General features: G+C 36.3%; 1 protein-coding gene across 1 annotated transcript; it reads right to left on the bottom strand.

Annotated features, from left to right (window-relative positions):
- Nucleotides 1-268: 268 nt before the first annotated feature.
- On the bottom strand, nt 269-26,889 carry LOC114355923 (Y+L amino acid transporter 2). Its single transcript, XM_028308974.1, has 7 exons — nt 26,876-26,889; nt 25,882-25,997; nt 25,056-25,181; nt 24,819-24,918; nt 2,123-2,291; nt 345-545; nt 269-295 (listed from the first exon to the last, which is right to left on the bottom strand). Exons 1-7 carry the CDS (start codon nt 26,887-26,889, stop codon nt 269-271), a joined length of 753 nt encoding a protein of 250 aa, XP_028164775.1.

The following is a 26,889-nucleotide window of genomic DNA, read 5'->3' as shown; positions in this document are numbered from 1 at the left end:
TGGCGGTCAAGCTGTAGATCCTGGCTACACTGGAGTAGCAGCGGTGGGAACAAGTGGTGGGAATAGTCCTGTATTAGCAACCCGCGAATCGGCAGTTGTAATTCGACGCCATTGGGCTGATGATGAAATTATTGGGATAAGATTTGAGGTTACATGAGTAGTATGCAGAACTGAGCTTGACGTTAGGATCCGTAAACCATAGTACTCATACTATTTACCTAATAGTTTTAGACACATTATCATTTAGATTGTGGTTTAATCGGATCGGTTAATCGGATACTGCAAGTCCATCTGTCTACAAGTGAAAAAAGAAAACGGAAAAACCATATGGTAAAAAAGCTCACCAGAAAGATAAGCGATGGCACCGGCGTCATAGACTTCATGTTGATATGCGCCAGAAGCTCTGGCATGTGTCCGTTCCGAGCGCCCGCGAAGCACATGCGCGATGACGTCATGATGTGCACCGTCAGCCCGCCCATGGTCGCCATGGAAACCAGCACTGGCATCACCCACCGCATGAAGCCGAGGATCGCGATCGCAAAGTCCTGGGAGATGGAGATATGGAATTTTAATTATAAGGTGTTATGACACAAATATTAGGCCCGGTTTCCACCAAAGCGGAGCGGAGCGGAGAAGTGTCTGGCCGTCAAATCCTACTAATATTATAAATTCGAAAGTTTGTATGGATGTCTGGATGTTTGTTACTCTTTCACGCCAAAACTACTCAACGGATTTTGATGAAACTTTACAGTATTATTGTTTATAACCCGGAATAACATATAGGCTATTAATTTATGGCAATCTATGACAAACTAAATTTCAAAAGCTAGTTATTCTATAATGGTCATCACAAAAATCAGCCCACCTACGTTTTACAGGAAAACTCGTTTCTACTGACACAATCATGGTGCCCCAACAATATTGGTGTTATTTGAAAGCCCAATAAATATCCTTAAAGAAAAACACATTTAATTTCTTAATAAACGATTAACATAAACGCGATATACAATAAATGTGAGTTGAAAAAATACCTCACTTTGGGCTCACCTCTGGGATCAATTAGACCAATTTTTATGATTATAAAACCAAATAATGATCTCACGTGTCCTCTTTAACAGATGGATAGCGATTAATCCCAATTTAACATTTTTATAGCCATAAAAGTTGGCTCAAGCGTAACTACCTATTTTTTGAAGAAGTGACTCTGGATTCTTCTACAGACACATTTTTGGGGTAAAAACCTTTCCTTTAATGAAATGAAGTTTAGAACTAGGCTTCTAAATGGTGCCCATATTGGTGGGAAGTGGGGATGCATACGTTTGAAAGTGCTTGTCGTGGGAGGGTCGATTTTTGTGATGACCAGTGTATTATAGAACTTGACAGCTGAGACGAGAAGTGGAAATAATGAAATCTGATTGGTTATTCAAAACACTTCTACGCTCCGCTCCGCTCTGCTCCGTCTTGGTGGAAACTGGGCCTTGCAGAGGGGAATTTTCAACGTTAAAACTTCTATTCTGTTATTGAGCCTTAAAATAAAGTGCAATTCGCTAATGCTAGATATTTATCTAGCGAATGATGATACTGCTTTTGCCAAGAACTCGCCAAGCCATTTAAAATATCTTCGCTATAGCAAATCAGAACACCACTATTGCATTCTTCATTGATTGCTTGATCAGATTCAATTCTCTCTCTCATTCATTTGTCTCCATACACAACCTTTAAGGAAGTCTCGAGACTAATTTTATTGTGATCTGCATCGAACAAATTCGTGGAATTTAAGTCATGAAGGATATATTATATTTTGGAAATTGGACATTCTGAACCTAAATGAATCTATCTATACTATAGCAACGAAGTATGTTGTGATTGTGTGTGGTTATAGGTTTTTTTCTGACATGGTCCAAGCACATGTGTAGGGATTGCAATTGTAGTTTTTTACACAAATATTAATGTACTTTCCATTTGATTTTAAACATAGTTTCAAAGATGCGGGATTGCAATCCCTACACACGGGCTTAGACACGGGTTTCTCTATATTTGAACACCCTATAGCACCTTATTTCCATGCAAAAGATTCAACCTCTACAAGATAATACTTCAGTTCCATCAGGCTCATACATACCACAGCGATGGCTTCGGTGGCCCTCACTCCGTTAGGCCCAAGCACAGCCAGGTAGGACACGTTAGCTAGCAGGTAGATACTGGTCACCAGAGGCAGAGACACGTAGATGGCTCGGGGCAGGTTCTTGTACGGGTCTCTCAGCTCTTCCGTCATGAAGTTCAAGTAGTTCCTGGGAAATTGTATAGAGATAACTTCTTCTGGTTTATAATAATAATAAATTCTTTATTGACATAAAATGTTACACCAAAACATACTGCTAGGCATGGAACATTTCATGAATAGCAGGTGAAAAATCATATGAAACGAATTTCATTAAATCACACCTGCTATTTTACTTCACATAGACTGCTATAATTTCACAGTTAACGAAATCACGAATCACATGAATTTCATTCATTCATTCGAGCGAAGTTCGTGAGCGCAGCTCTGCGAAGCGACCGAGCGAGTAAGTGTGATGANATAGCTTACTAGATGACGAAAATTTCTGCGTTCTGGTCTTATCTAGAGGTTCTCAAATAGGGGCCTGAAAATGCGGCGAAATGGTTCCAGTAAAGGATGGTACGGCAGTGTTTGCTTCGCGCTCGACTTGGCGGGGGCACTGCCGTGCCCCCAGATTTTCTTACAGGTGTTACCTATGCATACCGAAAATGCTTGGCATGCGGTAAAAAAAAAATCCTGATTGTGCCTAATGTTTACCCTACTTCAAATATTTTTTGTGCATGAAATGTACGTGTCATTTATTTTTATTTTGTTCATTATGTTCACTATATTTAGGAAAGAGTATAGTTTTTCTTGCTTTGATTAAACTTTTCAAGTTATATAGGTATTATTGAGCTCTAGTGTAATTTCAATGAAATTAAAGGTCAAAAAGTTTTAGCCATATTTAAATAAAAAATATACATTGATTCCTCGCAAATTATACGTATGTTTATTTGTAATACTATAATGTTCTCAAAAAATATAAAACCAAAGTACTTTTATACAAAAAAATATTACTTTTTGAGTAAACAGTATAGCGGTCCCACAGACCGCACGTCGCAGACGGCGTAACAAAAAAATCACGTCGTCGGTTAAAGGTTAAATAACATCGAAGCCTGAAATATGTTTTAGTTTTTAAATAAAGCAATAATTATTTGATTGCAAAAAGAATTACTAAGGATGCTGGGACATTTTTAAGCCCTGACCTGTAGCAGTGAACTGCTGATGGGTCGCTTCCAATATTATGCGCCATTTTAGACTGTATTTAGTTTATTAATCAACTTTTCTTAGCAAACTTTCACCAGTCATCACTTTACCCAGCTGGATGGTATCTTATACTACACGCTTAAAGGTACGCAGATGGTTATTATAATGTCGGCATCATCTAAGAAAAGACTTTTTTAAAATTCGTCCCCTAAGGATATGAATCGTTGGCCCAAATTTTAATGCGAGCGAAGCCGCGGGCTAAAGCTAGTTATTTATAAAACTGACGGAGTCTATTGGCACAGACTGTACATAAAACTACGAGAGTCGATACCGGTTGAAGGCTTTTGGCAATAGACCACCGATGTCAGCAATGTGACTGCTGACATTGCGTGTGCAGTCAACTGAATGTGGCTCTTGAATTGCAACGAAAACATTAGCTAGATTGGTTGCAGTTATGTCAGGATAGATACAGATTGGAATTTAGTAATGCTAATTTTGGAAAGAAGTATGCACATACATACTCTTAATATTTATTTATTTATTTATTTGTAATAGGTATACAAACAGTTTACAGTCTAGGCTTCATCGTAAAGAAAAAGTGTTAATTACCTACATACTGGAACGTAAGCCAAAATACTGTGTATAGAAAATTTTACACAAATAAAACATTCGTAAAATTATGAAAAGAAAGAAAAATGCATTCCAAAATTTCCGAAAATTCACTTGCCACACCCGGGAATCGAATTTACTAAAATCTGTTAAAAATTGCATTATGTTTAACATAATATTGGCTTAGCGATCTACTATCTTACCAATATTATTATTATTTATTTGCTATTTAAATAGCGACAAAAGTAATATAAGTATGTTTTATAATATTTACTTTCTATAGAGATCTACGCCCGTATTCACAAACGATGCTTGCTTAAGTGAAGCGAACGCACAGTGTTGAATAGAGCTTTGCGATTGGTTCGTCCACGCGCACTGTGAGACCTCATAGCTAATGTTTGTGAATACGGGCTCTAGTTACTTTGGTAAAGTAAACAAATATGATGCTCGTAGTAGAGCTACCTCTAAGGCAGATATTAAAGTTGGAGTGGTTAAGACGCGTGCGATATTTGAATTTGATTTGGTTCAAGTCTAGTAACTTGAGGTTCTAACTTATTTGAATACTAACTGACATCCGTAACTTTGTACGAGGTAATCGCTTACAGAATTCACATACATAGGTATTTAGTTAACTAAGATCCCTCATTGAGATACGAGTTCATACAGTAGAGAGATCAAGCTATTGAAGTATATGTAGTTTCAATTTATCGAGTTATAATGTTACCTGCTATGGATCAATGAAACAAAAATATTTTTTGTAAATACTTAGGTACCATATTATATTACATAATGCGTAAGTAATTTATACCCGCGGACATGGTTTCAGAGGATTGGTATTTGGTAATAATAACTACAACTTGGTCAAAATTGACTGAAATACATTTTTATTTATAAGTAGGGAGATCGAGGTGAGTTTCAACAGAGGAGAGTTGTGACATTGTCGATTTTTAGAAACCTATTAATTACTAGCGAGCTCGTAACAGTGCGCGCTTTTTATTTCAAGTCTCTAGCTAACAAATGCGCGCTCTTGCGAGCTCGCTAGTAATTAATAAAACTGTTTCCAAAAAATCGACAATATCATAATTCTCATCGGTCCCCTACTACTGTCATCATTTCAATGTAAGACAAAATTCACAACAATGAAGTTAATTAGTGCTCGCAGTTCATTACCTAAGTTCAGAAACGCATGTACTGAACTTCACCTACGAGTTAGGCGAGTTAGACGCTTGATTAGGTCTTGATTAACTGTTGTTTTAGTGCTACTAAACGGTGTTACTCGCTAAAAGCGTTAACTGAGTAATAAAGTTCGTTTGCAATGTCTGGAGTCTAGATGTTTTGTGTTAGGGCTGTGTTGCAGTGGATTAACGAGCGAGTTCCAAGCGAGGCGAAATTGTGACAGACTCATCGGTTCTTAGCAATAAGTTTTATTGTTTAAAACTTCTATTTTTGAACACAAGAGCGAGCAGCAGGTCGCCCATGCGCTGGACTGACCAGGTTAAAACCGCACTCAATGGTCCACTCCACGAGTGCACAAGAAAGGCTGCAGTGCGGGAGGAATGGCGACGGATTGTGAGGCTTGCCACCGGGCCGGGTGTGACGACCACGACCACTCTGGCAAGAGTGTAGTAACGAAGAAGAAGAAGAACTACCCCATGATGCAATCGGAGATTTGCAGTGTGACATTGCAATGTAACATGTGCGCTTTGGCGCACACTCTAGAGTGCGCTTTAAGAGGGCATGAAAGTTTCATACAAATAATACAATTTTAACAATCATAAAATGTATGCTTTTTCAATTATGATGGATCGTTTATGGCGTAATTATAGACGAGTTTTAGTTAAACTATAAAAAGAACATGACAGAAACAATCATAAATAGCCGTAAAATGTGTAGGTATGTTGGTGTTCATGCAATATTCGATTCATGGAGGAAATAACCAACAGAACTGGTAAGATTTAAACTGACAGAGGAATGTATCTCCGCTCCAATATTGTTTCCAATCCGTGAAAGTGCCACATCGGGACTGGTTGTAACGGCCCCAGAATCCAGATATTGCTTTAGGTATCGCCTATCCCAAGCACTAACTGAATTTATATTTTTTCTATATCTTAATGTTTTTCACATTTATATTCACTAATTGTTTGCCATTATTCTTTTAAAAATAAAACATATTTCATGGTAATGTATAAACTGGGAATAATATTCCCACAAAAATTGCGCTCCATCGGCTCCTAAACAACATAAACACCAGACACAAGGCGTAACAAATGAAATGAACAATAAAAGCAGTTCGAAGACGCCCTCCTTTTCGTATGTTAATGCCAAGTGACCTATTTTTGTTGGTAAGCCTTGACCCGTCTAGGTATATTTACTTTGAAATTAGTTTATGGTTAATTATAATAAATTACATAATCATCTTCATCATCATCTCAGCCATAGGACGTCCACTGCTGAACATAGGCCGCCCCCAATGCTTTCCATGTTGCCCGGTTGGTAGCGTCCTGCGTCCAGCGCTCAGATCCCTTCTATGATCTGAGGTCCAGCGCCTTCCTGCTACCTTTATGATGTCGTCGGTACGCGGTAATTCACATAGTCTTAAATTGATGGAAAACATGTAAAAACACACTAAACTATCGGGGGAGTAACGTAGTAAAGTCTTAGGCTGAGTTGTACCACCTAACTTTAACAATAACTATAACGATAACCGGTGTTTTTTGTATGGAGTTTGACAGATTTTTGAGGTTGTCAAAGTTAAAGTAAGATGGTGCAATCCAGCCTTAGTAGTTAGCGAGAGGTTGAGGGTTTGAAATGAATTCCACCTGAGTCAGCTAAGTAGCTTTTCATGTTCTAGAATTAAGGTATAAAATAAAGTCTCGTTTTAGGAAAGCAATTTACATTTTTACAATCTAAAAAACAACAGTTGGATACCGTCATATTTTAGAAAATCCTGTATAATCAAGTCATGCATTCAAAATCAAAAACCTACAAATGCTCAACGGATTTTTGTATAATAGGTTCCCAATTCATGACTATGCATGAAAAATTCGTGCCAGTGATTGTCAAACTTCCACTAAAATATTCATGGGACAGACCTGGAATCGGAACTAGCTAGCGTTTCAGCTACCTGAACTGATTTCTATTTGTTTTAGTGATGGGGCAGATATTACATGGGGATATAATACAGATTTAGCATTATACTGATTTATAGTAATTTAAAATTTGTTACAAAAAATGTAACATTTTTTTGTAACAAAAGAAAATTAACGCAATGTACTCGTATTAAGTACACAATAATTGTAAATAAGTGTCGTGCATTAGCAATGCGCTTGTAGTTTTAGCAATTTTAGAAATGCTTTCTTTAATTACAGCTTGGACCATTCGAAACTCCAAGTAAGTAGTACTGCTACAAAATTGTGAACTAACATTTATGTAAACAATTTTACGTCTAACTATAATCTTTGCACCATTATGAGTTTGTAAAAAAGTAACCTTAACAATTGTTTGCTTATTTATATTATGTAAGCAAATGCCATATTATTTGCCAAACCTACTCGTTCAGACCTCGTTTTCTGAGCCTACAAAAGACATTACGGCCAAATGTATTGGCAGAACAGAAAACTTTTGTATAAGAAGCTGAAATGTTACGTATCGAATCCAGGGTTACAGTGACCTTATTTTATCTGTGATACTTACTTATTATTTAGAGTTTTGGTTAAGTGTCGCTCTTAAAAGGAAATGATACTAATAAAGTCTTTATGGATGTTCTTTGCTATTTTGGCATCTTGCTTACTAACATTACAGTTACAGTTACAGTCTCACAGTGCGCGTGGACGCACAGGACATGGACAATACTTAAGTGGCGGAGTGACATACACGAGCCAATCACAGAGCTCTATTCAACGCTGTGCGTTCGACTTCGCATAGCGTTGCATCTTGCTGCTTCATAGCAAGCATGGTTTGTAAATACGGGTGTAAGTTACAAACACTTAAGTATCACTTATTTAGTTGTCCTTTGCAGTCCTTCACATTCGGCTTGATATATCAATGTAGGCCTAGTTTTAATTGAATTTTAGCTTTGTTTAGATAACAACGTAGTCTGATATTACGTCTCAATATTCCTAGTGTTGATTTATTCCGAATCCGACTAAAGTAAAGGATCTGAATTCTAGAAATGTTCAAGAATTATTCAAAAAATATACGCGAAATTAAATCTTTCCGCCTAAAGGTAAAAGCTGTGATGATTCCAAGTATCATTATGTTTTTTTAGACAGGTTGATATGATTTTCACAAGATTTACATTCCAATCTAAAAATAAACATAATAAAATAAACATTTATCTCGCAAACATGGTTGACACATGACATCAAAGTATACAGATCTATTTATATTGTATTTACTTTTATTTCAAACATTTCCCAGAGGATCTTACGGTACGTTTGTCGAGGGATTCATCCACGGGAATCCGCATGTAAGACCCAGTCGAGACACCTTAAATGAAATCACAGATGAAGGGTAAAACATTAAAAACGCTACACGGATTTAGGGTAAGAATGCGCGTTATTTTAAGAGAATTTTTGAGTCGCTCTCGCGGAATTAAACGTAACACTTACCATTTTGGTCAGGCGTTACCTACTTTACTGTCAAAATGACATTAACTAACACAGATCTATTCTAAAGCTTAGGTCTAGGCTTAATACTAATATTATTTTTCCGAAGCGCTGCCTCCATAGAGCTTTAAGCACCTCTACGTAGGGTTAAAAAGTAATTGACGAAAACTTTGCAAGTTACTTCTTGAGATCCACAATAAATCATCTGAATCGAATTAGGTTTCGTTCACCAAATAAACGAGGAAAAAATATGCAATACATTTCATCGACAGTTAAAATAAATTCAAATGAAGTGTGTGACGAAATGTAATGTTGAGTAACGCCCGTATTCACAAACATTACTATGAGGTCTCACAGTGTGCGTCACAGGGTGACACATGAACCAATCACAGAGCTCTATTCAACGCAGTGCGTTCGATTTGCTGCTCCACTTAAGTTTGTGGGTATTATACACCACTAAATTTTTATCACCGAAAAAATTTTAACAGGTTATGTAGAAACGTGTGGAATATTGAAAGCAAAAGATAAAGAAATGGTTTTCATGAAGTTAATTTTTTTATTAAATTTTCGTTAGTCCGTATTTTACGCGTCACAGCTGGGTCACTCCGCTGCTCGCTAGAGTAGTCGTACGCGCTCGCACGTTGCATCGATCTGTCTGTCTCGCTCACGCCTCGACCACGCTTCCAGTGTTATTATTACATACTTAGCTAACTTAGACCATTTTTAATTCTAATAATAAGTGTTACATTATCATACTTAAATAGTGCTAGCGACGCGTGTGTCAATAAATTACCAATTTTAGTAGGATATTTTGAGTCACTTTATTTTACTCTTTTTTTTGCACAAATGGGATCAGTATCAATAACTCATTACCCAGAATTTTTTTTTTCGGTGATTAAAATTTAGTGGCGTATAAGTTGAATACGGGCGTAAGAATCGTGTGAACAAGGTGTTGAGATACACTAGCACACATTTCTAGCTACGCTACACTTGATCACGACGCGTTCAAGCGAGATACACTTTGATCTTCAGGTACGATTCAACACACGACTGTTGTTAGTTCAGAGATTACGATGTTCTTTCTAGTCTTATACAGGGAGTCAGGAAGTCATGGTTAATAAGTCGATTTCATCACTTCATTGGAGTGTGTTATGGTTTTCGACTTTTTAATTTAAGTGGTCTCAAAAACTCTAATACGATTTGTTCGTGTGTGACCCTGTGCGTCCACGCGCACTGTGAGAAGACCTCATATCGTATAGCCAAGTAAATCAAAGCTGTCTGCCCTGTATTTTTTTATTGTTACAGTCAAGTATTAGTTTGCAACTGAGGAAACCCATATGAATATGCGTAGCTAACAACTTATACAACAAGCTTCGTCACGTGGCCAGTAATAAATCAAGTGTGTTTCAACGCGGCTAGGGTTGTCACACGTAGGAGAGAATAGTTTTCGGATTTCCTATTTCGCAATTACACTGTGCACGAACCCAACTACCTACTACGCGATTGTCACGGACTGGTTTCGCGAGCAGCGAAATGCATAACAAACAAAGGAAATCTGTTGTATTGTCTGTTCTTTACAACAATTTTTTCATACTCATACTTACATTTCATTACATGAAATTAATATGTTGACATTTGTTTAATTATGTTAGGTTTCTAGTATTTTTTACACTGCAACATTTTTAAGGAAATTGTGCGAATTTTTCTAACTGTGTACAGTGGTTTTGGTCTACGTTTAGACAACATGGAAATATAACTGTGGTTTTTTGAATAAATAAAATACAATATATGTCATTTTGCAACATGGCTTTATGCCTTTATTTGGCAAATATCAAAAGCGCTTGTGTAAAATGATTTATTATTATTTTTGTCTGCGGTTCAAATATGGAATTACGGTCTTTAAAGCACGCCCGATTAAAAAATATTTATGTCTTATGGCGTTTATGAACTCTTATTTCCAGCCAGTAAGCGATAAACGTGCCAGTTTACGACCTCTGGCGAGAAATAAAAGGTCATAACACTTCTGCGGAACCGCTGAAGTATAACCACTGATTTCATTTGAGGATTATGTGACATGTATGTGATATTATTTTTACTGAATCAAGTGAAACAATAATTATAATAAATACAATGGCAAGCTTTTAGTCTTTTGGATGTTTAATTACTTCTGACAAAAAAAGGGATCTAATTGACTCTTAAACGAGTAAACAGCTAAGTAGGGACTAGAATTCGCTGCCTGCTGTTTTCTTTCTCAAACACTATAATCCGGGCCTTTTTAAGGCGAGAATTAGTATGCACTAACAGCTTACCTACCATCATAGACTATGATTGCAGTCAATTACCTGCCTTGTTCTGCAAACAAAATATTTTGCTTGATCATTAAGTCGACATTGGCATCATTTGATGACATTCAAAAGGTAAGTACGAAGTAAAAAGAAAGTCGTTTTAGAGTGGCAACCCTAAGCATACCTGCAGTGTGGCGATATGTACAAAGCCTTATTTATTTTCCCCCGTATTTGAAAGTTGAGTGCAATTTTCTCCCGGGCGTATTTTGATTTATTGTTTCATTAAGATTGCCTGGAAGACTTTGAGGCATTTATTTTAAATAGTTTTTATCAGGAAGTTGTTTAAGAGGCTTAAAAGACTGGAGAAGCTAATTAGCGCTAATTGGGGAGTAGTTTACAAAATACCTAAAGATAGAGTCGGGAAAGTTTAACTGATGGGGGACTAAGACTGAGTTGCACCACCTAACTTTGATCGTAACTTTGACGATAACCAGTGATTTTTGTATAGAGTTTGATAGATATTTGACGTTTGTTAAAGTTAAAGAAAGATGGTCCAAGTCAGCCTTAGTATAGAATATACTCGTTGATGTAATATTAATATTGTAGGTGATAATAAATTGTAATAGTGTAAGTACTCGTTGTTGAAAAGCCAAATAAATAAAAGTTATTCCTACACGTTTAGTACTTTGTATTCGACCAAACAAGAGTAAATATTGATCTCAGAATAAATCATCATTTATTCGACATTTTGACATATTTCCCATACTGAAACTGTCAATGTGCCAGTTATACCAAGAGTTATTTTCGGATAAAAATATGGTCGAATCGGGCCTTACATGAATATTCTTCGGTTATTAAAGATGATTATCGGCATATCAATATCAATTATGTAAACCCTGGTCTTCCTAATATAAATAAATAAATAAATAAATAAATAAATAAATAAATAAATATCGTGCACCAAGCTTTTTTTTTGCTAAATAGCTTCTTTACGAATACACGTGTAGTAATCCTAATACTATTATCAATTTTAGAAAATTATTATCACTTTATCAAAGTACTTGAAAACTAATCAGCCGATTAAATAGCAAAGTGATCACGGCCGTTTACTTCAATAACCTTCAAAGTTCGGAGTTATGAACTGGTTATTAACAATAGACTTCACTTACATACCTACTAAGGGGTTATTATTAGTGTATTGAAATTTTACTCAGCAGGGAAATCTAGTGGCAGAAACTCAATTCAAAATGTCCTTATCAGAACTGACCATTAAAACTCATTTATTTTTGCAAATAGGCTTTTAAAAATCACTTTTACACGTCTCAATATTAACCCTACTACTGCTTCGGGACAATAAATGGGCCAGTGCTGAGAAGAAGCAGCGCAAGAAACTTGAAATTTGAGTTCTGCTTTATTTGTTGTAAAATAAATAAAGTTTTTATCTAAGTAAGTATATTAAAGTGTTAGATAATATTGATACCACCAATTGTTTGACATCTATGTTCGATATAGTTTTTCAATCTGTCAAGAAATGTTTTTCAATAATTAATTGTAACATATCCAGCTTATGATATCGAAACGCAAGCTTAAACCATTGTGTGCTATTGTCGTCTCGCATTAATAGTTCATGAAGTTATGTTTGCAAAGGACACATTACCTGTATTTCATTATTCAAAGCAGTTTATAAATATGTATAATTGTGTCCCATCTGGGAATGGCATTGAAAACTTCCTAGAAATTTCCTTGAAAATAAGCCTACTTAATCTATAGCTTTTGTGGTAAAATTAGTAACTAAAGGCACAACTAAAGGCGAAATGATGCGAAATATTAACGACCCTTCTGGTTGAGTGATAAGACAAGTTGGGAGATGAAGAAAACTGTTTGATGTAGGTTCCTTTATTGTGACATAATATTATTATTGTGAAACTTTTACTTCTTAATAACTTTTCCGATTGACTTCGAAGTTCTGCGCTTTATTTCTAGATAGCGACATTTATTTTGTGTAAAATACTCCTTAGATTTGAAAATGACAGACTTACGCTCGTATTCACAAGCGATGCTTGCTTAAGTGAAAAAGCAAATCGAACGCACAGCGTTGAATACAGCTCTGTGAATGGTTCGTGTGTGTCACCCTGTGCGCCCACGTGCACTGTGAGACCTTATAGTAATATTTGTGAATACGGGTCTATGTCCATATTTACATGTCTTAAGATGTTTTTAACGATTTAATGGAATAGTTATACGTAATTTAAAATAGTGGGGGTTCCCCTTTTTGTGATGGGCAATTTATTCAGTGAACATTTCTCCAGTGAAACATTATGTTTAGCAAAAATCGCAATAAATACCTTGTCAGATGTTTGTAACACTTTCCACTTCAAAATTCCATACCTGAAACAAAACAAACATTTCAGTATACAAAACAAGCAAGTAGGTATACACCAGAACCAATTAAGTTGAAGCAACTGAATATTTCATTACATTATTATTAAATCACTTCATACAATTTTAATTATAAAAGTTTAAGAGAGACAGGCTAATTAGACAATTTAATTTGAACCTAATAAAGCATTAATTATCTTCAATTAAGACTGCGCGAATTAATTACTCTTTAATTTAGATTACTTACCGTTTTCACATCTAAAATGTACCGAAATAGCAAAATAAGCTCGTAAATTTGTTTTCGAGGTTTACCTACACCGATGGTTCTCAAACTTTTAATGTATTATAAAATGGGAATTAAGAGGATACAAAGTTTTAAAATGTTTTTTCGCTGCCCGCATCCAGGTTCTTCCCGCGACCTTCAGCAGATCGTCGGTGAACCTAGTAGGAGGCCTGCCCACGCTACACGTCTTCCAGCCCGTGGTTGCCACCCGAGAAAATTATGAAAACGTATTATGGAAAACCTTGGGGGAGGCCTTTGTCCAGCAGTGGACATCATTTGGCTGAAACGAACGAACGAATGATCGTTTTTCGATGTAATTAACAAGGCGCTTTAGGGATTTTAGCGTAGCATTTCCTATAAAATGACCGTTGTGTGGGCGTAGGTCATCGGTGAATTTTAATCGTAACATTAGTCACAAGGTAACTCTCTAAAAGAGTAAGGAGTGACGCGTAATTTCGATGAACAGTTTACTGAAAACAAGTTTCGTTGCTTAGCTCTAGGTACTATAAGATTCTAAAGATGTTGTGGTGAAGAACCTCTCAGTGATATGGATACGTATACGGTGTACGCGGTGATTAGCCGGTAATTATGCAAAACGGCCGGACCCGCGGGATTAACATAAGCGCATAACACGCGCTTCGACGGCACGTGGTTGGACATGTTGGGATACGTTCTTCAGCAGAGGATAGTTTGCTATTAATTTTTAAAACGTCTATTACCGTCTTGGGAACGAGAAAGATCATATTCATAAAATCAGCCACAACACTAAAACTGCCTTTGGAAACTAGATGGCGCTGTCGTGAGTTAGTAGATCGCGATGGTAAAGTACTTCGACTTTTTAATTTTATAAGTAGTTAGGTATATTATTGTTCTGGAATTTTACTTGTTATCAGATTGCGTAACTTAATGTAGGTTATATTTACGAATTTAGTGCCATTTCGATTAGAGTTTTACAGTCTTGTAGATCATGAATACATAAACCTAAAACCCTTTACTAGACGCAGTCCCTAATGAAAGGTCTTAGTTGACTGGAGGACTAAATCAAAAACTTTCTACATATACGAAGTTGTTGTTATAGAGGTCTTAGATATTCGAAGGACTTTATAAACTGAATGTATAAAGTAGGTACTCAGATTTCTCACAATACAGGCTTCTCCAAATAGTTTCTAACGAATGGGAATCAAAGTAATTACCTTGAAAGTCCCATTGTAGTTTCTCAGCAGTTGATTTTGGTCACCACTGAAACTTTTGCGACTTTAACGGTTAACGGGAAAAGCATAAACTGTTACATGTGTATGAAACAAATAGTAAAATTTTTATAATGCAAATATGAGTAAGTACCGAAAAGGTGTGTTTAGATGATAGAAGAATTGTTTTTATGCTTTTTTTGCTATTTTACAAGTCAAAACTTCACATTAATTCTGATAATAATTACCTCTGCGAGAATGAGGTCAAACGCAGACTCTGTTCAAAAACAAAAAATAGTGATATATTTGTTTTAGGTACGACATTCTTCCTTTCCTTCCTTTTTTACAAGCTTTTTATTTTTGAAATGAGGATCTGTAAAAATTCGGCCAGTTATAATTTGAACTCAATGTCCAATGATACACAATTCCATTTTCTACTGTCACAGTTTCTGTATTTTGAATATAAAAGAAACTTCTACGATATTTCCGTTTGCTGTCTAGAATTCCAAAGCTCTCACGACTTAATTATCGAACGAGAAACTAAATTCAAGTTACAGATGTATTTAGTTTGATAACATTGATTGATATACGAGTAGATCAGAGGCTTAAGGTATTTGGCGATGTGGTTTTCAGCATTATTCCACTACAGGTCGCTCTGACTGGGTCATCAGGCTGCGGTAAGTGTAGGTACTGTAATTGACATCTGTATTGTCATTACCATCAACATAAACCATTTATTGTTGTACTTTTTGATAAAACAATTTGTCTCCAAATAAAAGGAAGTGTTTTTTATCAGTTTATAATTGGGGACTTTTGTCCGAAAACATGTCAGTCCCAACGAATCTAATCCTATAAGCTTACATTAAGATTTATTGTTTAGAAAGAAAACGAAGCGATGTGACACTGTTTGACGAAATTTATAGACCGAATTGAAAGAAAAACGTGTTTTTGGAACATAAATGAAAGTAGAAGTAGTTGTAAACTTGTATAAGTGTTCTTCCATGTGTTTTCATCGCACAATGGCAATGATACCGCTTACCATGTGGTTATTATATGATATTAGATCTGTATCTTATCAATTACTTATGTTACATACAAGTATGTTATCAAGCTAAACATAGTTCTATACTTGTATAATGCAAATAAGTACTTTTATCAAGCTAAACAAACAACTATGTTTTCTTAAGATTGTCTGTACTTTGGTTGTCATCCAGAATCCTATAAGTCGTCTTGTCCATACAACGAAATACATTCGTCTTTATTCAGACGTACGCGGGGCGAATAAATGTGGTATATTCAAGGGTGGGAACAAACTTGAGCAATTTATCCTTTCGTTTTATACGTGGGGCAGGGAAGTTGGGTCATTTGTGAATGAGATTCGATTTGGTTATTCGGTTTCTGTATAAAGAAATAGTAGGTTGGCTTGCAATATAATTCTATTATTAAATAATTTGTGAGAAATGTGTCGCTGGATTTCGCTATAAATTCTATGATAAAAAAAAATAGATGCATAATATTTTCTTTCGTCTCTGTATCATCATCCAAACTTTTTTTATAAATTAAAAAAAAATATATTGCCATTTATGTACAGACGATCGATGTGGACCGACGATCTGGTAAAGGTCGCGGGAAGAGTCTGGATGCGGGCAGCGCAGGTTCATTGTGGAAAACCTTAGGGGAGGCCTTTGTCCAGCAGTGGACGTCATTTGGCTGAAAAAAGATAGAAAGAAAATGTACAGACGACAGCACGTCAAGCTAAACATTGTGGGCTCTTATTTACTTGTAATAGGGGTGATTTTTGCAACAAAAACGTATATGTTGTCGTGCTGGCGTCTGTACTATGAGTACAAAAAAGTATAGTATCTTCAAAATACATAGTACCGTTTTTAAAGTTTAATAAGTAAAGCTGTTTTCATTTCGTACTTTCATCTTGTCTAATTTTATGCTGAGGCATAGACGACGATATGTTTCAAAGTAACAAAAGTTACAAAATAACTAAATTATTAATTTATTCCGCTGTAGTAAGGTTCAAATTAGTTTGAGATGCAACTCTTAACGCTAAAAATCAAATAACTATGAAAATGTATGTTTTATTTGTGTACATTGTGCCTAATTTCCATCTCTACCCAACTTCGTAAACAAATCGGAAGTTCCCGGGAACAGAAAAGTACCACCGAACTTATGTAATCGACCCCCTACGGAGTGGCGGTTAGTTCCTGCCGAAAGTTGGATTAGCCGCGACCGCAGGTAGTTCAGTTCGGTTCCCAGCGATGCGGACGGGAACTACTAATGAGAATGCTTTTAGTGATGCACCTTTGCAGGTAACCGCGGGATTAAGTAGCTCTATAAATCTAGGATTGGGAGCCTAGTTCACTAATCTAAATGTAAAAGGTTCACAGAATCAGATAGGTTTAGAATTTATGTACGTAAAAGCAACGTTATTTTTTCAAATGCATGGATTTTAAACTTGAATAAAAAAGCACAAAAATACAGATTCAAATAGAAACATTCGCTTTATACTAATATGCAATGTAAAACTCTGGTTTCCCTAAAATAATAAAATGATAAATAAAAAAAGCAAGCCAAAAAGCTCAGTTAGACCGAAAGACAATAATTCTAGTGCATAAATATCACGATTTGAAAATGTTACGTTAAAAAACAGCAAATTAAAACTTTGTAGGCTCGATAATAAAAGATAAATACGCAAATAAAGACATTTGATTTGATAAAAATTAAAGTGGTTTGGGATGTCATTCAAGTATCCTATGCCCGTATTCACAAACAATGTTTGCTTAAGTGAAGCAGTAAATCGAACGCACAGCGTTGAATAGAGCTCTGTGATTAGTTCTCGTGTCACCCTGTGCGTCCCCGCGCACTGTGAGACCTCATAGTAATGTTTGTGAATATGGGCGTTCTTCTGATTGAAAGTAACTTTGACAACTAAAATTTACTCTATTATGGAAACCACACTATATTAGGTTACCTACCGGCTTGTTACCTTACTATTGGTTACTTAAGCTCAGATTCCAATCACAAGATTTCCGATACGAGCACTACCCATCACGCAGAGACAATAATTATTGCCTGTAACAATTATGCCCGTTAATGAAAACGGTGCTGCAGCGTAATTTCCATCATGATGGATCCAGATTACACCCCACATCGCATGGCGAGGATTATGCTGAAATGGCACCTTAGATGTAATAGCATAGATATGAGTTTCCTTTAACGGTCGTGAAGTTTAATCCCAACTAATATTATAAATGCGAAAGTAACTCTGTCTGTCTGTCTGTCTGTCTGTCTGTCTGTCTGTCTGTCTGTTACGCTTTCCCGCTTAAACCTCGCAACCGATTTTGATGAAATTTGGCATAGAGATAGTTTGAGTCCCGGGAAAGAACATAGGATAGTTTTTATCCCGGTTTTTGAAACAGGGACGCGCGCGATAAAGTTTTTCTGTGACAGACAAAATTCCACGCGGGCGAAGCCGCGGGCGGAAAGCTAGTGTAGTAATAATATTGAAGTTTATGATGCAGTTATTTAGCTGATTTGACAGCATTGTAGCAACGTTCCGTATTCGCCGTAGGTTTGTAGATGCTACGATTTATTTGATTCTATTCGTAGTATGTTTTGCCGTCGTAGCTACAGCTGTTCGTAGCCGGTGGATTTCGTAGTAGATGCGTACGCGCTTATTTTTGTGAGCTACGATATTTTAGTTACTACTTCACGTTTTATCAATCCAGTACGAAAGATTGCATTGATGAATACTTTGTCACAGATCTTTTAATGCGTCCTTACCTAAGTACTAAATAAAAGGTTTCTTTGACTTTATACGGACATGGTCTTTTTTGCGTCAAAAAAAGTTGACATTAAATGGTTTATAAAGCTTTTATTAAGTAATTATAGTTTCAGCTCTCTCTTAATAGTCGCATAGTTTGTCATTAAGGCTCAATATCATCCACAGCTCTTAACCTATCAAATCTTATCACTTTGCAACTAACCCCAAAACTTCAGTCCATTGGGAATGTTACATTACGCTTACGTTGCGGATCGTTAATTTACATGGCATTGATTAATGCGTCGTTTGAACAAAGAGATAGGGTTATGTTGTGGTCCACTGCACTTAGCTGGTACACTCAGTGGTAGTACAGAGACAGACAAATATTTTGACAAATAATTATGAGTCTTAATCAAACGATTTAAGAGTCAATAGTTTTTTTTTTAAATCCTTTCTTAGCGTACATTAGCACCTAACCTACGTGCCTTTCAGCGCAATCAGCAACAGTTTTATATTTTATACACACAGAAAAACCAATAAACCCATAAGATTACTAACAAAATTTCGCCACCTAGTACTAAAAGTTTGTTGCTAGTATTACAGAGGAGGTATGCCAAAAACTCGGCCAATGTATTAAATGCCGAGCTCCACGCCGCTCACTGAGTCGAAACTATTCCTTACGATTCACATCCCTCTATTACCTTCTTGACATTGATATTGGAATCTTTGAAAGGCTGGAAACGGCATATGAAATCTGTGCTTTACAGTCACTTCTCAAAGACCAAATGAGATTCTTACTCTTTATCGAACGCAATTACGCAATATAATAAGCAATTACAGAAACAAACAAAACAAGAACGATGGAGTTGTGAATGTTTTGAAGATGGAACTTTACACGCTTAGGTTTGAGACACAGGAAAACTCATGGGATAGTTTTTACTCTGGATTTTGACAAGTGATAGATTTTCTGATGATTTTTTCTGTGAAAGACTGAAATTCGCGCGAGTGAAGATTTACGCAAAAGTCAGTCAAATTGCAATAATAATTATTAATAGTCAAATTGTAAAAAATCAACGGAAAAAATATCTGTCTGCTGTCTGCTGAAGGTATATTATGTAAATTGAGGAATTTAAAAAAAAAAGAATTATTCAAATTAAGGCCGAGTTGCACCAACTTATTTTAACCGTAAACAATAACAATAACAATAACCGGTGCTTATAATATGGAGTTTGACAGATTTTTGACGTTTACCAATGTTGATGTAAGATAGTGCAATTCAGCCTAGAGAAATAGGTACTCATAAACCATACTCAGACGATATTATGATAGCCGATCAGATATTCTGTAGCTCATCCATTACAAACACATCTATGTATCATTCCGCTTTGATTGCAAGTTGCAGCTATGACGTGGCACGAAGGTACCCTCCTCATTCCTCAATGTAAGCATTTCCATCTTCCAAACAATTCCAGGTGTAATATTCAAACAGAATTGACCGTTATTGTATAGAGAGAGAGCTTATTATTACAGTCCGGTAAATAAAGAGACGTGCAATGGGATATTGCGTTTTTAGAATTCTGTTGTTGCTAGAGTTTGTATTGAAGTATGCAGATGACTAACAAAATAAACAAAATTGACACTCACAAATAATCTATTGAGCAATAAGAAAGTATCAAGGCATTATATGCCTTGCAAAGTACGGACGACGGCACGTCAAGGTAACCACTGTGGGTTCTTGTGCAGTTGTAATAGGGGCGAGTTTGCAACAAAAATGGGTAGCCTGATGTGCTGCCGTATGTACTATCCGCTCGCGATAAGTTTGCCGCTGGCGATATGACGTCACTCGAAAGAAAGCGTCTATAACTCTATAGCAAACTATATTGAAAATTTTTTTTATTTATTAATATTGATAAAAATTGTGTATTTACGTAAAATAAGACACTTAATTGCGTTTAATCACTAACTAATTGCGTTTAATCACGGTTGGAGGAGGGGACGCGCATTCCACGGACCGGCAAACTTAGCGCGAACGGGTAGTACGATTGTTTTTCTTAAAGAATCCTCCAAGTTGGCTTATGTCAGACTTCCTAAACTACCTAGCTCTGACCCTAATATCGGAAGAGTTTAAAATGTCCCAATACTTTTGAGACTACTTTGCAACTCGGTCGAAACGTCTCAGGCAAATACAGGTAATATTCAATTATGCAACGCGAAAGTTTAAAAATCATAACCCTCCTTTTGCTTTGCCGTACTTAGTCGGGTAAAAATTAATTACTTTGAGACTAGTCCAAGATTTTGTGAACTGGCTAAGGCGTCCGAATTGGCTAAATTAAACAGACAACTTATGTGTCTGAAGTACACAATCTTAAGCATCCTAGTTGTAAAGTGATTCTATAACATGAAATTCAAACCCTGAACTTTCTGTTTCAATTCACATTTTAACTAACATTATTGGTTTCACATTAATTAGGTAAAAGCCAATACAAGTTACTAGAACTTTACTAAACTTTTCCCGTACACTGCAGGCGCATTTAAAGCAACCAATATGCAAGCAAGCACTATAAATTAGCACGGCTTCGGTCGGAAACAGACCGACAAACAATATGTGCCATTACTGCCAGTAATGGCTGCCGCGGTCGTTCGGGAAAACTTTACTGCAGGAAGGAGTTATAAAGAATGCGTCGCTCAAATTAAGTAGTGTTACAGGCTGAAGTACTCGTACTATTTAGAAATACTCGTACAATAGTAATTTGTCAATCATAAGTAAGTACGTACTTCCAAACTCTTATAACTCCCAACTAATCTGTGCTAAACCTATTTGCATATTTTGCACAATTTCAAAACAATCTCCATTCAAATAGTAATATTAAACTTTAGGACAAAGTGAAGATAGAAATTGAACTCAGTTTGCTTGAAGTATAACGAACTAGAAGATACTCTGGACTTTAAGGAATTTAATTTAGCTCAACTTGAATGTTTTGTTCAGGACATGCTTACAAACTTCAACAATTTGCCAATTTTAATTACTTGAGTAATTATGTTTAACATTAAGACTAACTTTTGTGGATGGTGAGGGTTTAAATGGGGCTTAATGAACTAATTTGATCTTTCTCTAAATTTTCATTTTGCACATAGCACCTAATACAAACATCATCTAAAACAAAATAAGCATCTTCTAAAACAGCAGTTAATAATAGAGTCTCACAATTCCCAATGGACTAAATTGTTGTGGCAATTCTGCCTAATGTTGTCTCATAGAGTAGAGCTAAAAATTTGGCCCAAAAACTAACCTAATAAATAAAAATAAATCATTCAGCCTATTATTGCAACTTATGGTGGTAGCAGCGCAGCGTAGGAAGACAAGCTTTAAAGAGTCTTTATCAAGTTTTATGTATTTTTTTTTACCTTAAGCACTAAATCTTGGTATCTTTTTTTTCTCGTGTGATAAAATTAAATAGTTTCATTATAAATCCTCATCATATCAGAAGCTAGTGTGTTACATTTTAATTATATTAAACTTGTATTGCTCACAAGCCTGCCCAACGCAACAAAATGGCGTCAGTCTTCTGTAAGTTATGGGCTCGTAAATGTGTCGTCATCGCGTCAGCGTAATCCGCAGAATGGTGGCTGTGCCTTTGAAAAAGTTCGTAGTTCCTAGACATTTTGTTAGTAAATCACGAATAAATAATATAATTATTCATTGGGAGTCCTTGCTGACCTCTGGTAGCCAAAAACTTTTAGCTCTATTTACTCCTTTTCGATACTGATTTAGGCCCGATTCGACCAAACTTTTATCCGAGAATAACTACTGGTTTACCTGGCACATTGTCAGTTTCAGTATGGGAAATATGTCAAAACTGACGATTTATTCTGAGAATAATAATTACTCTTGTTTGGTCGAATCCACCCTTAGAAAAATAAATAATTTATTTATATTTAAGATATTTATAGTATTGATGATTATTGGGTCATATTTTAACGGTTAAAAAGAACACAATAAAATAAGTTGAAATGACACTACTTGGCGGTCTTTTCATTAGAACAATAACGGTACAGTCAGTGAACCCTTTAGCCTCTTCAATATTTACGATGCGAAACTCTCTACTACGATAACCACAACGCTACAGACTTAACTGAATACCCTAACTTTCAGCTCATAACAATGTTACACTATCCTGACCAAAATACTTATGAAGCTCTAAGCTAAAACCTATCGTAAAGATTGGTCTACACGACCTAATAAATGGCTGAAATTAAGCTTCCTTGCACCTGGGCTAGCGAGTGCAATATATTTGTCTAATACCACCTTTAATTGAATTAGGGACAAACGTTTCGCTGACGTCGCCGTTGTAAATTGGAATTCCACGCTGGAAACTATGGAATTGGTATTAATGAACTAAAAATGATGGAAAAGTTATTAATAGTTATCTAGTTAGATAGGATCAAAACGGGGTTGGCTTTTTGAGTACCTACATTAATAATATTGAAGTGGCATTTATGATCTGAAAGTGTTACTTTGAAGCTCATGAGGGATTGTAAGTAAAATTGACAAGAATGAGTGAAAGGGAATGTTATGAATGAAAGAGAGAGGGGATTTTTGAATGACAGAAGGATGATCGAGTTTAGTGTGGGCGATGTCGGAAATTTTCTTTCCAAGTCGTTTTTCCTGGAAATATAAATAAAGACGAATATTACTAGTCGCACACCTAGATTGAAGAGAAGAAGGGTGGCATAACTCAAAATAATCCAAAATAGAGTTATTACTTTTATCAAAATCTGCGTCAAAAACTACATGAACTTTTTACATTCCTGTAAGAATAAGTATTTTAAGTTGTGCCACTGTTTGTCTAGGTATGCGTAGTTTATAGTTTGACGAACAAAGATCAACCTCAAGGTAACAAACACCATAAACTAAATGAATCTGCCGTAATTGCTTTACTTTACGCATCTGCATTGGCCAATACATCTTTAATCTTTGTCAATTTAGCCAAACACCCATCCTTGTGTCCTTGTCTTAAGGTTCATTTTCCCGTGAAACCTGTATACAGGGTGTAAATACAAATTTGTTGGTTTATCACTTTCGTGAGACGTAAACTAGTTTAGTGCGAGGACCTTCCCACTAAATGGCTGTCAAAGGCTAATAAACAGGATGGCGGTAAAATAAATAAATGAAGGAACGCTCCCGAGTTTGATTTGTAGTCCAAGTAAATATACTAGGTCAAGATTAACAAACCTGTTGCAAAACAACATCTATTATAACCGTTTATGTTGCTACAGAGCATAATTTAATGTGACGTTCTCAGGGCTAAATCTTGTTTATATTATTTTTACTGTTTTAAATCACATAAAACTGTTCACTAGGTTTTTCAATTTGAAAATATCCTGACGTGAGTGTTAGGATTATNCTGTGAAAATTCGCATGTGAAATCATATGAAAAAAAATCATCATTTCATAGAATGAAAATGAATGAAAAATAGCAATCATTTCCATGCCTACTACACAGTAATGAATGTAGATTACAACAATCTAGACAGGTACACAAACAGTATGTTGAGTGAATCCTGGTACCCAAGCTAAGATTTAACTTGTGTTATGGGTACCAAGGCTCTCTCTAATATGAAGATGACGCAGAAATATTACAAGTTAGCTGGACAAGTGAGCGTTACATTTTGATGGACAAATGTTTTAACATATCAATCTTATTTATAGTTACATAATATTTTACTACCTATATCAGTAGACTTAGCCATAATTGTTAGTTTACAAGTTTATGTGTGAGCTGTAACGATGGTGACCAAGTTCATGGCCCATCATCATCATCATCTCAGCCATAACACGTTCACTGCTGAACATAGGTCTTCCCCAATGCTTTCCATACTGCCCGGTTGGTAGCGGCCTGCGTCCAGCAACTCCTGCTACTTTTACGATGTCGTCGGTCAACCTTGTGGGTGGACGCCCAACAGGCCATAGTTCACTCATATTAGCATTGACGTGAGCTAAAAAGTATCTGTAGCAGACAGAGAGTACAGAGATCCAATCTGAAACCACGGGCAAAGCTAATGTAATTAATCTCGAAAGTTCCATCTAGTTAGGCTAAATTCGGAAAGGGCCATCCAATAGAAAGGAAAAGGAGACGAAAACAAACGTCAATTATCTAAATAATAACTCAAAGGTGAAGACTGACTGACATAGTGATCTATCAACACACAGCCCAAACCACTGTACGGATCGGGCTAAAATTTGGCATGCAGGTAGATGTTATGACGTAGGCTTCCGCTAAGAAAGGATTTTACGAAAATCCACCCCTAAGAGGGCAAAACGGGATCCACGCGTACGAAGTCGCGGGCGGGCCGCTAGTAGAATAATAATAAAATTATTAACTTACCATCCGGAGTAAGCGAATATTCCAGAGTATATGCCCACAGACCAATCTCCAGCCGATGTTGCAGTCCCTTCCCAACCATCTTCAAAGTGCTCAGTTCCTCCTACGAAAACAGAGTAAGGTTTTTAATGACTTGACTGGTTGAATTAAGCTTCTAAGAATATTCTTAGTTGGTACTCAAGAAAAAATATGTTATGCTCATATTTGAACACAGATGAGTAGCAATGCGTTTTTATTTACCTTTACAAATGTAAATGATTCCCGCGCCTATTATGACGACGAGAGCCGTGATCTTGGTGAACATAAACACATTCTGTAGCCGAGTTGTGAACCTCACGTTGTAAGCGTTTATGAAAGTCAGGAAACCTGTAAGAGGGAATGTGAATGTGATATTATCTATACCTATCCTACTAATATTATAAATGCGAAAGTTTATGTGGATTTATGTTTTTTACTCTTTCACGCAAAACCTACTGACCGGATTTAGATTAAACTTTGCAGTATTATTGTTTACTAGCGGCTACCCGCGACTTTGTACGCGTAGATCCCGTTTTACCCTCTTAGGGGTCGGTCGGTCGGTCGGTTAACGATCTATGACATGCTAAATTTCACGCAGACGAAGCTAGGGTAAAAGCTAGTTCATAATAAATTATGCACATAAACATAGCTTTTTGGCCATTTGAATTTCCTCTACTTATCTAAAGCAAACACATAAATAGATGATAATATTCCTGTTTCCTGTATTTACAGCCAATGTCTAATATTTAATCCAATTATCCCTTTCAAATAACAACTGTGGTTATTAGGACTCATTTACTACTACTTTTATAACTACTCAAAGTCAAAGTCAAAATTTCTTTATTTGTTTAGACTAATAAATAGGTCCTACAAATCTTTATTTTGCTCTTAAGGAGCCTCTACATGTCTCATAATCTTTTTACCCTACCAGCGCTTCGAGACCAATTTGGCAAGTGCTGAGAAGAAGCGCCGCAACAAACTCAGTCACCACTGTCTGCCGGTTAATATAAATAAATAGAAATAGTAGTAGTAGGTACATTCGACTCACATATAGTGACGGCAGCTAACAGCTTCTTAGCCATTTGATTGATGGGACACGTTGGAAATATTGGGCTCAGGATGTTGTTTGCAAATGTCAACGACATGATTGCATTTGTGCTTGGGCTGCAACAACAAGAACATAGATAAAACAATGTTCCATACCACTATCATTGTTGTAGGTCATAATGGATGAGATTCAATGTTGCACAAAAATAATCCAATGTCAATATTGCACTTAATGAGATAAATAATCATAAAAAAAATATCAAAAAGATAATAATTATTAATCAGATTTTACTCAGTACAGTTCATCAAAATAAATAAAAATCCAATATTTAATTATATTTTTAACAACTTTTGTTAGGGTCCTAACGAATATTAGTAGAAATGAAATAGCGGACTGTATAAAAATAGGTGCTGTATTCTCGCCAGCCTAATTTACAATTCAATTATCTTAGACTACGCGGTATTCGTGTGACGACGGTGGTGTCCCAAAGGCGAGTGTGTGACCCGAGCGCAGCCGATGATGACGCTGTCGGCCCGAGGTGACGTTAGTCATTGTACGCCGCCCGCACGTCTCCTCCCGCGCGTTGTTGGGTTCCCAACAACTTTTAAGTATAGTAAAAATCATTCATTGTCTGGCAAATCTGGCAATGGCTTATCTAATAAATATTTATCTCATCTTCTATCCACACAAACAAGTGTGATCCTAAAAAGCCATAGGCAAAGTGCCAAAAACCTGTCCTAGAAAAAGGTGATCATCCCATATAGCTCAAATAGACATTTCAATTCTTTATTACATTGAAGTAGACAGTAGCCATCTAGAAACTCCAACTATTGATTTTCAGTCAGTGCCACGGGATCAGGTATGGGAGTGGCACGGGAGTAGGGTTGCCAGGTCCAAAAACACAAGAGCCGGACTTGTACTTCATTTGGCCGGACATTTTACCCTAAAAGCCGGACTGCACTCAGGACCGGGTGCAATCAGTGTCATAGCTCACCCTAGTACTGTCAT

Source organism: Ostrinia furnacalis, unplaced genomic scaffold (assembly GCF_004193835.3).
Source record: "Ostrinia furnacalis isolate ACB-3 unplaced genomic scaffold, ASM419383v2 OfSCF0208, whole genome shotgun sequence".
In the NCBI taxonomy this organism is placed as follows: Eukaryota; Metazoa; Arthropoda; class Insecta; order Lepidoptera; family Crambidae; genus Ostrinia; species Ostrinia furnacalis.
This window is presented reverse-complemented; position numbering and strand designations above follow the sequence as displayed.

Coding starts and splice junctions, on each gene's coding strand:
- LOC114355923 (XM_028308974.1), bottom strand. Junction 24,919..25,055: donor AATCATTTACATTTGTAAAG/GTAAATAAAAAC, acceptor CTGTTTTCGTAG/GAGGAACTGAGCACTTTGAA. Junction 2,292..24,818: donor ATATTCGCTTACTCCGGATG/GTAAGTTAATAA, acceptor ACAATTTCCCAG/GAACTACTTGAACTTCATGA.